Here is a 16,278-nt window from a genome sequence, read left to right as displayed (position 1 = left end):
CATTACTCGTGTGTTAACCGATCGCATTGTATCTACGTTGTCCGATTAAGTTACTGTGACATGTTTAAAATGTATGACTTCTGAAATCAGAAGTGGTGCCTGAGGAGAGTCCCCGTTCTCTTATTAAAAGTGCTTTGAGTGTAGGGTCAGAAAAGAGATTTAAGTGTAAAATTCATTCATTCATATACGTAAATAAGAGTGTTGTTTATCTTCATCAAAGCAAGTAATATTTCCATTTCAAATGTTTAATCGTATAACAGAATATCAACAATAAAATAACATGTTATGACTCCGGCTCCAGTCATGATCCCACACAGTCGATATCCAGGTAAGCTCGAATAGGGAGATTAATCTGCCAGAAGAGCAGTGCCATAACACGACTGACGCAACGCATTCTTCTGCAAATTGCTTGCAATTATACGTTTCAACCACAAATGCTGCTAGATAGCACAGATACGTAGTGCAATTAACAATACTTTGGCAGCACTTATTAATCTTGGTTAATGTTAATTTAAACATAAGCTAATTTATTTTAAACTAAAAGTTGTATATGTTTACATTATTAAATGCATTTTGAACCAACATGAACAAAAAACTGTATTTTCATAAGTTAACAATAACCATGATTAATAAATGCACTAAAAATGACAACTCTAATTACTAATTAGCTGCATTTAGGAATGCATTTATCAAATAGAACCGTATTGTACAGCGTTACCATATTAGTATTAACAAATATTAAATATTAATAAAACTTATTATAAATGTTTACACTAAATTTAGGTCTTTTTACAATTGATTACAATTAGGTACAATTGATTAATATTAATATTGTAAAACACATAAAGGCTACATGCACATAATGTGTGTAAAAATACTGTTTCAATAAATTTTAAACAAATACATTGACGCTGTATTGACGCTGACTACCACCCCTGGAAGAAAAGGGGATCATTTATTTTAAAACAAAAATTTAAAATGTGAGTATTGCAATGTTTCTGTTAATATATTTTCATGTCAGTGTATCTTGTGAATTGTTTAATAATAGTAAAAAAAAAAAAAAAAAAAAATGTTGGTAACATATGCAGGTTTTCATTTTTATTTACGCAATTTTGTGTTCATCTCATTTGCCAAAATGACATTTTATTATAAGTTAATTGTACATATACAGCAAGTGTCAGTATTATATCAGCTATCGGCTACAGCGCTGTCTAATTATCAGCACCAGTATCAGCTACAAAAAAAATAAAATCAATAGACCACTATTCACCACAATGCTGTAAACAGAATATATATAACAAAATACAATAAAAAGAAAACATAAAATTCTGCTTTAACTCTGAACATAGTTGTTCTGTGTAAAATTACTTATTGGGCAAATAATTAGTATAGAATGACAAGAACGGCAATAACATAAAATTAAGCTTATCCCTTACGACAGGCATTACATTCTTAAGGCAAAACATCCTCTATGCAAGTACGTAAATGCGGATGCTTCCAGCTACGCAAGCACAATTTCATGCATTGTTGCCTTCCAAATTGTGTCAAACTGACATGTTTCATGCCATAACGCAAGTATGCGTTGCATTCTCAACTTTGCCACAAGGGGTCCAATAGCAGCCGGACATTAGTATGAACTGTTCGGTTCTATGTTACGTTTTCTCTCTCAAGTCAACTACTGTCATGGTGAAGCAATAGTTTGAACAAAATATTGCTAAGTAATATATTAAGTCATTAAATTAATAGCAACATACCGGAATAAACACAAATTCAGTTTAATGGCACAGACTCTATCACGGCCTTGAGTACTGAGGTTTTATTTCCACAACAGTAACGCAAAAATGCACGTTAAGCAGACCACGCATTGGAAATATGTTGGCACATCTTTGGTGCACGTATCTTTGACAAGTTTATTTCCGGCTTTACAGTTCACGACAGGATTAAGACGTTTTACAAAAACAAACCTGATCTCAAAGTAATTCTAGAACGATAAAGCAATGCTAAATGTTCAAACTTTATTAGAAACATCCTTCTAAAGCTTTCTAAAATAAACACAAAACACCCCAAAACATGTTTGAGCAGACACTGACTTGAAGTTGTATAACAGAAGAATTCTCAGAATTGTAACAGTGTTCCACAAAGAACAAGCTCGTATTGAGAGCAGTTTGTCTGAGTTTCTCCAGGCCTTTTCTGACAGAGAGACAACAGTCGCCATTATGTGTCAGGCACTGCAATAGCTGGTGATGCTATCTGTGTCCCACAAACTGCTGACCAACTCCCATGACCTGCCCACCCTCCTCAGTTTTATATACCTGATACACAGACATTGTTCGACAGAATAAACACTTACACTACTCTAACACGCAGTCATCGGTAGACGTACAAACATCTCAATCTCCACAGCTAATAAAACTGGCAACTACAATATATGAAGTTAGATTCTAAATCTGTGTGTTTGCGTGTATGAGATTGCACATTCTGTTTCACTATTACGTGCACCTGTTACACAGTAGTGATGAGCAAATCTACATATTCTCTAAATCAACTATTTGGGGGAGTTGCATTAACTAGGGCTGGGAATAAATATAGATTTCTCAGTAAATTGTGATCTTTATTTGATTTTGTACGAGCACAATACTGATTCTTAAAATCCCAAGATCAGTCTTTTACTTTAAAGTCTACTTCTGATTGTGTGCTTATTATGTCTCTAAATATAAATAGCAATTGAACTGCATTGTTTGGTCCCGGATGTGATTTTTTTAAATACATTTTTGCGTAATGAACCAAGTTAAAAGGTTCCATGTATAATAGCATTATAATAAAGAAATAATTTCTCAGATTATGCTGTATCACATATATAGTCAAAATGGACATTATTACTGAAATATACACAAATGAATCAGAATCAAATCATTTGGAATCAGAATTTAATTGAAAGCTCATGAATCGAAATGGGGAAATCTGCACCTGACTGGGCTGGTATTTGGCAGGTTTCGGGTTCACCTGACCCTGATCATTTTTAAAGGGTGTTACAATGTCTGGCCAAAAAAAATTGGGTTTGGATTTAAATAAGCTGATACTAAAGAGTCTATGATTGGAACATTATTGCAGTAATTAATATGTTTCAGCCGGCAACAATTCTTTTAACCCTAACTGATGCAGTGTGTAGCTTGTCATTTCTTAAACAACTATGTCGGAAGATGTATCCCGTGGTCATGGCAAAGAGGTTACTTCACGGAAGAAATGTGGTTGGAAATCTTGAACGATCATGATCGGAGATAACTAAATGCTTGAAGTCACATCATAAAAAAATCGACAGTAGAACTCACGGCTATGTTTAAAAGTGAAAGTAAGAGCATTTCCACATGCACAATGTGACAAGGATTTACAGGATTGGGACTAAACAGCTGTGTGGCCACAAGAAAGCCACTTGTTAGTGAGGCTAATCGGAAAAACATATTTAAATTTGCTAGGGAGCATAGAGATTGGACTGTAGAGCAATGGAAAAAGGTAATTTGGTCTGTTGAGTCCAGATTTGCCCTATTCCAAACAGATGGGTGCATCAGGGTAAGAAGGGAAACTCATGAAGCGATGCACCCATCATGCATAGTGCCCACTGCACAAGCCTCTGGAAGCAGTTATGATCTGGCGTTGCTTCAATTGGTCAGGTCAAGGCTCAGCGACGTTATGCGTCAGCTGACTGACTACCTGAATGTACCGAATGACCAGGTTATCCCATCAATTGATTTTTTTATTCCCTGACGGCACGGGCATATTCCAGGATGACAACGCAAAAGATTCATCAGGCTCAAATTGTGAAAGAGTGGTTCAGGGAGCATGAGGAATCATTTTCACACATGAATTGGCTACCACGGAGTCCTGACCTCAACCGCATTGAAAGTCTTTGGGATGTGATGGAGAAGACTTACGGAGTAGTTCGTCTCTCCTGTCATCAGTGCAAGATCTCGGCCAAAGATGAATGCAATTATGGATGGAATTAGATGTTGTGACGTTGCATAAGGTTATCGAAACAATGCCAAGATGAATGCATGCCGTAATCAAAGCTAAAGGCGGTCCAATGAAATATTAGAGTATGAGACTTTCTTTTGGCCAGGCAGTGTATATGATGCTATCTTATTGGTGCAGCGCCCTTTAGAATGCAAAAAGTGACACAATGGCAGTAGACTTCCATCTGAGAGTGTATAGTTGTAGTGGCATGATTTTAAGGGGATGAATCTAAAGACGCAACTTTTCTGGGCTTTATTGTGCAAACTGTCTAACAGCTAAAGAACCACCACTAAAATATCTATCCATCTTTAGTATATACAGTATATAGGTAAGCTAGTCAACCTCACTAATCGATTAGTCATTTGTTAGACAACTAGTCGACCACAGCGACCCAAACAAAACAAACATTTACACCAATTACACAAACAGGCCCATGCGAGTTCAGCTATGTTTACAGAATCTGTTCCATTCAGATTCCTATTAACACACAATAGCAGGCGTTATTTCAAACCAACGCAAGCAGCAATTCCACTCTGATTTAGAATTTGATTCAAAACATCAGTGAAGAAGAGTGAGCGTTAGCATGGCTGTGCAACGATGGAACCATAAATACTACCATAACTGTCAGCACAAATAAAAAATAAGAAACAAATCACAGCAACTACTATGGATATTAACAGTGAATGACAGGAAGCTTTTGTCTAACCTGTGCAACAACAAAAAAAAGGAAAAAATGTAGTGCATGGCAGCAACAACGGCAAGGTCAGGAAACTTAACAACATTACAAGGCACTTTGGTAAAAGCATCTGCCAAATGCATAGATTTCAGGTGGTACTCACTAATGCGCACAGTCGATTAGTTGATACTCATTGGACCGCTCGTAACACGCCTTAACGCCTTCATCGTCCCAAAGCTTCTTCGCATGGTCGAAAAACTCCTGCAGAGGAAATTATAACAATGTTAACAACAACAACATACTACTTGAATTTCTTACATGCCAATTTTTTGGAATGATTTCTTCCTTATGGTTAGTACTTCATTTAAGTATATTTTCAAAAACATAACTTTGCTACATTCATAACATCCATTTCCATTAATAACCTTTTGGCTGTTCTGAAAACAGGCCGACTTATCACACTGGCTAGTCACTATGTATTCGGTGCTGCTCAGCACATCTGATCTTATAAGAACTCAAACGGCTCTTTATTTTCTTTCGTGGTTTGCAATTTTACATATTGTTCTGAAACATGAATTATTATTTTTTATATATAATTCAGCAATTGAATTAATTTGCGGTCATGTACTTTTATGGGCTTTTGTCCATTGTCACCTCTATTTTCACAAATGGTTAGAATATACAATCCTTAAAGAACTGACAAGGCATATGTGCTATCATTGCAGCATGTAATGTAACCTGCCTATGCAGCTGTCATTGATTCATAGCCTTTGATTCCTTCAAAAAGCAACTTGATAAAAGTGCAAGATCTACCAAAAATGTGTGTCGATCACTTTTTTAACCCAACCTACTCTTCTGGATGTTCTGGATGTTACAGTATTTATAATATATAAACATACAGACATTATAACCTCATGAATTTATGCATGAGTATAAATTTCTACTAATAATCAATTGAAGAGAAATCTTGAACTCCAATTGAAAAATATCTGTGTGGCATAAAACTCTCAGTTTCAAAATATAAAATCTCCATTTCAGCAGAGCCCACATTATATGAAGTTTAGAATTGTTATATAAAAATAATAGAATGTCAATTCAGTTTAATAAACATTCTTGCTCTGTAAAATGAGAGAATAGAGCCAACATTCTTGCAATCAGTCGACCAAGAATGCCAATAATAATTATAAAAGGTATAATGTGCAAGAGAAAAAATAATAAATTACCAAACAACAGAGTGCAATAGAATAAAAAAAAATTTTTTTTTAAAGGTTTTTGAGTTCACCAAAGTTTCCAACATCATTTAAAACTGAATTATAACAGGATATGGACTCTAAAAACTAACACAAAAGGTCAGTATCAGTAAACATATGCCTACAAATCTAACAGACAGCTTTTTTTATTATTAAAATAATTACAATCAACTACAGCCCAATTATAATAAATCAATAAGTTCATTCAGATTTAATAAAAACAACAAAACTATTGACTGTTGCAATGCTTGTTTTTGTACTACACTGTCATTCTATCTACAAACACTATTCGCAAAGCCAAAAAGAATATCAATAAAGGGTTAGTGATTATTTGTCCCGATCTAAAGTGCTAATGCAACATTTCCACGTGAAAATCTACATTCCGTTTCTGTGTCCCATGGATTAGTCAATCTCTAAATTAAAAGCTACATGTGAACTCAAGATAACCTCCACAATCCTTTAATTTATTTAACATAAAAAGCTTTGGATGCATGATATTGACTTGACGTTGTATAGTGGCATGCTAGCACAAAAATGCATGGCATTAACAAAATGCAAGCTATCAGAGCATATAGGCTACATTTAACACAATATGCACCATACATGATACAACTAAAATGTTTGGACAAATTAGGCCAAATATGTGTGTGATTAAAAGGCCAGTCCATTTTCATCATCTTTAACAAGTACAACATCACAAATTCCTAGACAACACAACACATTAGTTCGGATGATATCTGTCGATAATCTGAGGAACAAAATAGCTCTGCATGATTTTAGAACAGAATATGATTCAGATATTATCTGTTGATACATGTAACGGACAGCCACATCTTTTTTTTTAAATGTATTAGCTTTAAAAGATGCTAATTTGGCTAGAAATGCATTTTTGCCACACTTCTGATAATATTATGGGGCCATTTTTATTCTTTGGTGTCTGAACTTTTAAATCATAACACAATGGGAACAGCAGTTTTTGCATGTTCACAATGTAAAATACAATGACCCTAAAGTTACAAGTGTTTACAGCCCCTTTAAATTACACATGTAAACAACAACATGCCAGTCAGCATCTGTATTCACCCAAAATAGGTTTCCTCAGTTAAACATATTCAAATATTCAGCAGTCACATCTCTTAAGGTCCATAAAAATGTTGTTAAATCTGGATGTAGTAAAAACAACAGGGTTCCTACTCTTTTTGACCAATACATTTCCATTTTTCTGATTCCATAGAATGATTCATTGACAGATCACACATTACTTTGGCTTTCAAGCTAGTTTTGCTCAACACAAAAGCAATATTGAGCTAAAGAAAACTTTATATATTCGCTATAAATTTCCATAGCTATAAACTATAATTTTCCATAAAGTAAAAAAACACTATCTTTCCAGGTATTTTATGACCATGTGAACCCTCAAAATAAAATTTCTCTCACTAATTTGGAATGCCCAATTCCCTAAGTCCTCGTGGTGGCGTAGTGACTCGCCTCAAAACGGGTGGTGGATGATGAATCTCAGTTGCCTCCGCGCCTGAGACCGTCAATCCACGCATCTTATCACGTGACTTGTTGAGCGCGTTACTGCGGAGACGTAGCACGACGTAGCACGCTATTCTAAGCGGCATCCACGCACAACTCACCACGTGCCCCACCGAGAGCGAGAACCACACATTATAGCAACCACGAGGTGGTTACCCCATGTTACACTAACATCCCTAGCAACCGGCCAATTTGGTTGCTTAGGAGACCTGGCTGGAGTCACTCAGCACGCCCTGGATTCGAACTCGCGACTCCAGGGGTGGTAGTCAGCATCAAAACTCGCTGAACTACCCAGGTATCCATTTTTTTAAATGAATCATTCAAAACCAATTTGTGACCAGTTCAGCCGATTAATCGGCAATAACCAACTCAAAAGAACAATTCATTCACTAATGTCACAATGCGATCACGTTTTACTCCACATTCGAGAAATAACTAGCTTTTAAAATGATTAACAGCAGGTCTTATCAAGAAAAATGGAAAAGGATATACAGTAGAAATTAAATTCCCATGATATTTCAAAGTTAGGGTTACCTCAGTGAGCGGTTCAGAAGCCACAATACAATCAAACTAGTCTTTGCAGTTCAGTAACCTGAACACATTTACAAATATTCAAATTGAATTCAAAGCATCTCAGGTAAATTATGCAAATGAGACTCCTTACCTGTGTGTAATCAAAATCAGAGAGTGGAGCTATACTTTTGATGTAGTCGATCCTAAACTGGTCTTCTGAATTAGCGAGTGGGACGGGTGGTATTAAAGTGCTCATTGCCGACACTATGGTCTGGAAAAGAAAATAAAGATTTATGATCGGTGACACTGAGATTACCAAAAATCGAATTATAGAAACCAAAATCAGGATTGAACAGACGTTCACTTACCACGATGGCGTCCTTCACATTTTTACGAATATCTAGAATTTTCTGTTTCTTCTCTCTGCGTGTGAAAACAAGAAAAACAATTAAATTGGGCAAAAAAGCACAAAAATAAAGCCTTCAGGGCTTTGAATGAGTTGCGAGATATCTTACAGGAATAGTTGACCCAAAAATGAAAAATCTAGTTTTTTTACCTATATGCTTTCTTTTTTTCATGGAACACAAAAAAAGACATTTTGAAAAATCGATTCAATACAACGACGATTGCATGCAACCGTACATCCCACTTTAAATATGTGCAATGGAGAATGATATTTGAGAGCTTTGGCGGAGGGCAATATTATCAGTGAATAACAACTACATTTCAGTCAGTTCCTCACACAAAACTATCGTACAACTTCAGAAGATTTAGAATGAGTCATGTGGACCATTTATGTGTTTTTCATCCTATTTGTAGCTTGACAGATGTGGCTACTACTAGGGTTGCTTCGATACCAAAAATTTGGCTTTGGTACGATACCAGCCCTGGTACCTCGGTATTGATACTTCGGCAACAAATAAATAGCCTCTCCATGTAGAATAAAACAGCTTTTAAAAGGTTACTGATATGACTGGAGTCTTCATCTCATGGGAGTCATTATACGAGTTTAAAAATGTTTCTAAATTGCTATTAATTTCTTTAGGTGTAAATGTTATTTATAAGGCAAAAATTACTGAGTGCAACTTTAATCAAATGAATATATAAAGCTTTAATCAAATAAAATGTAATACATTTTCAACAAATAAATAGCAATATTTGCTATATTATTGCTGCACAAACACAGCTTCACAGTATAAATGAAAATATTAATGAAAAAAATCCAGTACACTTATTTTTGTGATTTTGCTAGCATGTAATAATAATTGTAATAATAATAATTATTATTATTAATAATGATAATAACAAAAAAAAAACATGTATTAATTAAATATTTTTCTGCTGTAATGTATTCAATTACACGCATCCAGTAAAACAGAGCTTTTATTTTGGCGGAACTTTTATTTTGACGGACCTTTGAGTTCCCCTTGTGTGGTAGCTTTTAATAAGGTCCGCATTCTAAATCAAATGCTGAAATACTTGCGCGCTGAGATCTCATCTTGATGTGCATCAATCTGTTTGTGTATATGTGTGCGAATCACGACATAGAGCACAGCGGCACCTCTCATTCATTTTGAAGCGTGCAGCATGTGTAGACGGCATATTATTTAATTAAATTACATACTTCCGCTGTTTGACGTTTACACTTCGCCATATCGAAATTTGTATTTGATTGTCAAATTGTCAGATTTCACCTTAAAAATGTCACATCCCGTAAAACTTTGTCAGTAGCACCAAACTGTATTATGGTACCAAAATTTGCAAAAAGCTGATATCGTACTGTTTTGAATTTTTTTATATCTCGATATTTCGTTAGTACTGTTATACCGCAGAACCAAGGGTGTATATTTGGCTTGAACATTGTGGGGGTTGCAGCGTGAAGCATTTACCCACTGATCATGGTATAAATAATGGAGGTTACCTCGCCCCATCCGCCGGAATCTACGCCCCTGCCGCTACCCTTGTTACTACAAACCGTTGTTTTATGGAAAAGAGCTGAATGATCATTCTTCAAAATTTCTCCTTTGGTTTCCCACAACAGAGCGAGCGAGTAAATAATGACCAAATTGTCATTTTTGGTGAACAGTTCCTTTAAAATTGACAACAACAGTGTTACTTCCCCATATTTAAAAACATACTCGTGAAAAAACAGCCAGACTATTTACATTAATATTACAGGTAACTAAGCTGTTACATTGCCAGGCATGAAACTTCACACACACACACACACACACACACACACACACACACACACACACACACACACACAGAGGCCTATCTGCAATCATATAGCATCGTGGGCACTAGTATGCTCATGATTATGAGCTGATCATTACAATTTAGTCTAAGATCACTTCGTAGGGTCTATTTAATGACTTTCCTACGTGCATTTCCAAGATCCATTCATTTACATTTACAATATGCATCATCATAACAGTGATGTTGTTAGCCCATACACTAGCTAATAGCATGTAGTGCTACATCAGAAACTAGTTGAGCATGTATAAGGCCCAAAACTAACATCCTATAGAAAATACATACAACAGAAGACTTTGCCTTCATAAAACGCCCTATACACATGTGCATTTGGTGCTTATGTCATTAGTAAATGTCTACTCACTCTGCATTAAACCCGTTGACATGAAGTATTTTCATCTGCTTAACGATAGTGCTCTTCCCCGACTCACCAGCCCCTATGAAGACAAACACAGCCGTATAAAGACATGCAAACATGCATATGCACCAAGGGCCAGGCAGATACTTTCGTTATCACGGTTTGATCTTGATATGTAGCCACATAGAGCTGTCAAACACGGTGCATTTGAAAAACACATTCTCGTATGGGTCTTCTATGCCATATATAATGCCTCACGTCTCCTCTTACCCAATAACAAAAGTCGGTGCGTGGCTTTAAAAGCCTGTCGCTCCTTTTGTAACTGTTTCTCTATTTTCTTGTTGGCCTCGCGCTGTGCTTTCTCGTCGATGCGCTGGTCTTCGGTTTTACCGCTGCCCAAACACCCCATTTTACTCCCTCGAACCCAAACTGTGTGCTGTCCTCACGAATGATATATCCAATTCCAAATCCAAGTGGCGTTAAATCCAGAATGGTGCGTAAAAATATATATAAAAAATATAAAAAAGGGAGAAAGGTCCTCGGGAAGGTTTTTTTTTTTTTTTTTTTTTTTTCCTCCCAGTTACAACGTATCAACCAGACCGGGGTAGCCTGTCTGGTATCATTCGGGCGACGGGATAGATGAAATTGATCACATATCGATCGGTAGGGTGAGATATGAACTTGACATCTGGATTTGGGGGTCTCCGTTGAGCCCCTGCCAAGAACTCGTCCCTTCTCTTCACTCGCCCTCTCTGTTTTGCTGTGTGATAGTCTCTGCATGTACATCTGCTGTAGTCTGTGGCTCAGCACTGCCCCTATCTGTGACAACTGGTAATGACAGCCGAGAACCCAAGAAAACCGTTACAAAGTAGCGCCTGAATATTGATACATTATAACAAGAAACGGATGTTACAGTGCGAGAAAAGAACGTTGCCACCCTTAAGTACACCTTAAGAACAATGTGCATTTTATGATACATTTTTACATATTTAAATGTGAGTTGTGTCATCCAATATTTTATTAGAGGACACAAATGCAAGGTTACTGCTTTAAAACCAAACCTTCAACTATTCTGTATTGAAATCTGAAATTGCTTTATGAATGTTTTCTACTTGAAACAAGAAAGCAATCAAAACATCTCTTTTATTGAAAATAATTATTGAATCATTGAGAAGTCAACCCGTTCAAGAGTGTGTTATTAGGCATTTTTTTTTATTTATATATTATTGTCTGTAATTTTATTCATTTATGTGTGTTGTTTTATGTTGTATTAGCCTGGCTATTTGCGGTTGCCCTGTACTGTTTCTAATTTCAAAATAAAAGCTTAAAAAATATGATTAGGGGAAATAAACAGAAACATTTGCTAATTTAGTTGTTATAATAGATATATAATAATACAAATAATAATATCAAAATCATGAATTTTTACAGAATGTTTCAAATACACCTGCTATCTTTTTTTAATTATTTATTCTCTTGGAAAATGTGCTTTTAAGTGTATAATACTAAATCATATTATGTAAAATTTTAGCAATTAGACAATTTAGTTTGTTAGCTATACAAATCTAATACTACTGTATTCTACTGTAAATTGGCCTTTGAATATATACCTTACACAAGCTATATTTTTAACTGAAGTGATGTCATAATAGCAACAGAGTATGAATTCAGATTGAATGATTCCACTTAATTAGTCTGAAGAATAATTAATCAATCTGCCTAAGCTGCTTTGCTGGTTTCAGCTTTTTAAAGTTGGGTTAACTGGTTTAAACGCGTCTCCCGTGTGGTTAAGCTGGACTTCAGCTGACCATAACCCCTCTAAACCCAGCCAAAAGAGCAGCCTTAAGAGACCAGTTAAGACCAACAAAACAATGGAAACAAGAAAATCTGACCTTTTAAATTCATGTATAAATTTTAATACATTACATAGTGCAGAATCTAAAGTATTTAATCTTAATTTTAAGATATATCTTTCCTTTTGTTTTAAATATAAAATATTTTACAACTTAATATTTATTTTCAGGTTTAAATCAAAGCAATTTCAGATTTGCAAAGTGGTCGCAGACTTTTGTATCCCACTTTAAATATATTTAATGAACACTGACCCTGTCCTGATGTAGGAATATCTTTATGACTTTGTGTGGTTATTGATAGTTTCCAGGACAATTAACAAAGCCAAAATAATAACAGTGCATATGACTAAGTGCAAATAAGTGGCTATGCCAACGGTCTAGTTTTACTTTTGTGATGCAAAATCTGTGGAAATGTGAGCCTCAGGTGTCATTTCCATTTTTTGAGCATGCATAAAAATGTGTACATTTGTGAAACTTTTAAGAGAAATAATAGGAAAAGTGATACATAGTGACATGTGACTCTCTGTGACATACTTAAAATGAATTAGGTTTTATTTTACTAATATATATTTTTTCATTTAATTTCATATTCAATGTTTTATTAAATAATTTTACAATGTAAATGTATAATAACAAAGTGAGTTTGTACATTTACATTGTAGTTCTCCTATTTTCTACTCAAGAACAGATACAACTTTCACTTCTTATAAAACATCTATAAAAAGCTCTTAAGATTCCTGTGAACTGATAGAGGATGTTCTGTTAAATAAAAATGAACTCCACTTTTCTGTGTTTCTTCAGCATTAAGCAATTGTGGAAAAATGATAACTCGCATTATCCAGAAATACAATGGACTTTGTTTAAAATAATAGGAAGAACCAAGGTCAAAATATACAATAAATGTTCTAGTAGTGGCTCAAGTTGGTGTAAAGTAAAGAAAACTTTAACATTGTGCAAATGGTGGTTCTGGAAAGACTTTTGAATGGTTTTAAGGGTATAATTTGAATGTTTCTTAGTACCTTAACTTATATTGTCACATTGTAAGACATAATCAGTGAGCATTTACGGCATAACCAGACAGAATAGAAGTAAACTATTAGGCCTACTTTCCACTTGGTAAGCATTAGCAACACATTTGATAATAATAAAAAAAATAGGATCCATCTACTTAAAGCCAACAGAAAAGAAAAGTCATAAATGGAGGAGAAATTATAAGCTTCACGTTTTCCCTTTTAATCCTAAAAAATGGCCCCATTCACTTCCATTGTAAGTTCCTCACTAAAGCTTTGCTTTCTTTCTTTTAGTTTTTTTTTTTTTAGAAAAGGAGGGACGAGTCCAAAATCATTTTTGTGGTAATCAACATTATGCCACAAATGCTATTGATTGAGCTTAACTCGTACTGAACACAAAATATTACTTGATGTTGATTTCCTTTTAAGGGTAAGACATAATTAATTCTCAATCTTGAGAATTCTTACTAATAAATTGAGGTAATTTATACAAAATTAGACAAATTTTATGTTTTATAAAATTAGGAAAAAAATGTCCCGGAAAATCAAAATCGAATTTTGCCTCTTAATGCAAAAGTGAATTTCTGACACTGACAATGCTCACTCAAAACCTACAATAACTTATTTATTAGTGCCGTTAATGCAACAAACCAATATTTATAGACCTAAATTACATGGAAGACCATTTTTGGATGATGGTTGATGCTTTGTGATCTCACCATGTTTTCAGGACAAAAGCTGCATGTATGCTCACATCTTTCAACAACAGAGGATATTGCATAATACTTTCATTACAATTAGCTACCCATATGCTGTAAGAGCCACACTAGAGCCAAAGTACACCTTCAGTAAATGATAAAACCTATTTACAGGGTAACAAAGTTCAGTTTAGATACTACATACACTTCACATTGCAACACATTCAGAAAGGAACAATAAAAGCTTTTGTAGAATTATGACATTTTTTTGCTTAAAGGCTTCCCTGCATGGTTTGCTACCACCATAATCAAACTATTCAAAAGAGAACCCCCTATCCCATCCCTTCTGGCTATTTATGGACAAGGAATCCATTATAAAAGGTAAATGTGCTATTTGTCTGTATAAGACACTTGTTTTTTATGATACTAGTCATGTTATATTAATAAATACCCAAATTAGCTTAAGGCCTAAAATACCTATTCAAATGGGATTATATTAGTTTTAAAGGAATAGTTCACCCAAAAATTATCCTAATGCCATCCCAAATGTGTATGACTGTCTTTCTTCAGCAGAACACAAATGAAGATTTTTAGAAGAAGATGGAGCTCTGTCAGGTCCTTATAATGCAAGTAAATGGGTGCCAGCACTTTGACAGTCAAAATGTCACATTTAGGCAGCATAAAAGTAATCCACACGACTCCAGTCGATCAATGAATATCTTCTGAAGCAAATTGATAGGTTAATGTAAAAAACAAGTCGATAATTAAAACTTTTTTAACTTTAAATCAGCACTTCCATCCAGGGATCTGATGCGGTTTGAAATAGCCGAACTCTCACGTTCTTCTGAGAACTTGCCGACGCGCTTACGTCATGCTTCGCTTTTTAAAAGTTAATACAATTATAATTATCTACTTATTTTATACACAAACATATCAATTTGCTTCAGAAGATATTCATTGATCGACTGAAGTCGTGTGGATTACTTTTATGCTGCATAAATGTGACTTTTGGACCGTCAAAGTGCTGGCACCCATTTACTTGCATTATAAGGACCTGACAGAGCTCCATCTTCTTCTAAAAATCTTCATTTGTGTTCTGCTGTAGAAAGACAGTCATACACATCTGGGATGGCATCAGGGTAAGTGAATAATGAGAGAATTTTCATTTTTGGGTGAACTATCTCTTTAAGGCTGTGTTATCTACTACTTGATATACCAGATTAAAGTACAGTTACAGTACAGCTTGCACAAAGATAATAATTGCAAGAAAATAATTGCACCATAAAGCTTAAAGATAACTCACCCAGATCCTCCAAGCAAGTTCATTTCTAATCCATATCTTGGATGCCTTCTCTCTTTTTTCCACTTTGTTAAATTTTATTATCATCTTAAAATGACAACACCTGTATCTCATCAGTTAAGGTTGTTTAATTGTCTAAGAGCAGGCTATCTTACGCAATAGTGCTAAATTATAAAACTAGACTTCTATCCAGAAAGAAAAATGAATTAATAATGTGTTCGTTTTTGAGGTGCCATTTCAATCTCCATATCTGGTTCACTAAACCAGAGATCAAATGAGTCATGTGTCTGTAAAACATACAAATAAATAGCTCTAACAATTGCTGGCCTGTGAGTTTGGATGACCAGATAACCTCAAGTTAGGTGCCACCTGGCATAACATCTTAAAACTGCATGCAAGTATTGGTAGTGTGTAGTAATTCACTCTTCTAGTGTGGGCTACACAGTTGTACATTATCCACTGGAGTTCACCCGTCTTCCTTGTAACCAGCAGGAAAGTACAATGAATGAATAAATGAATTCATTTAAAATTGCAGCAAAGTCTAATCTTTAGTCTTATCAACTCATGCCTATGGAAACAGGTACACCTAAACAAACTGATTCAGTGCAAAGCCAACACAGACATCACGTAGCAACATACTAAACCTCAAGGGCCAGTATTAAAGAACTATCTAGCATTAGAAGCCGTTTCCACTGTACTTCAAATTAAGTCACAATGAAATCGCTTTTTAGACCTTTAAAACAGCAGTAGGTTTCTATATTTATATTTAGTAAATTTTTCAGTACTTGCGTGATGTTTGAAATCAATACATATTTAG

The 16,278-nt window shown here is 35.0% G+C and overlaps 1 protein-coding gene across 2 annotated transcripts in view; it reads right to left on the bottom strand.

Moving 5' to 3' along the window:
- The window catches only part of LOC127634302 (guanine nucleotide-binding protein G(olf) subunit alpha), a 35,535-nt gene that overhangs the window by 15,534 nt on the left and 3,723 nt on the right, over nt 1-16,278 (bottom strand). The window contains exons 1-5 of one of the 2 annotated variants that reach the window (XM_052113796.1): nt 10,871-11,472; nt 10,607-10,679; nt 8,355-8,409; nt 8,138-8,257; nt 4,848-4,945 (exon numbers count right to left, since the gene is read on the bottom strand). In XM_052113796.1, coding sequence (XP_051969756.1) covers nt 4,848-4,945; nt 8,138-8,257; nt 8,355-8,409; nt 10,607-10,679; nt 10,871-11,009 — 485 coding nt within the window. In that variant the 5' untranslated portion in view covers nt 11,010-11,472. Of the gene's footprint in view, nt 1-4,847; nt 4,946-8,137; nt 8,258-8,354; nt 8,410-10,606; nt 10,680-10,870; nt 11,473-16,278 lie in introns of those variants that run through there. The other variant, XM_052113795.1, reaches the window with a different exon arrangement.

This window comes from Xyrauchen texanus, chromosome 41 (assembly GCF_025860055.1).
Source record: "Xyrauchen texanus isolate HMW12.3.18 chromosome 41, RBS_HiC_50CHRs, whole genome shotgun sequence".
NCBI lineage: Eukaryota > Metazoa > Chordata > Actinopteri > Cypriniformes > Catostomidae > Xyrauchen > Xyrauchen texanus.
This window is presented reverse-complemented; position numbering and strand designations above follow the sequence as displayed.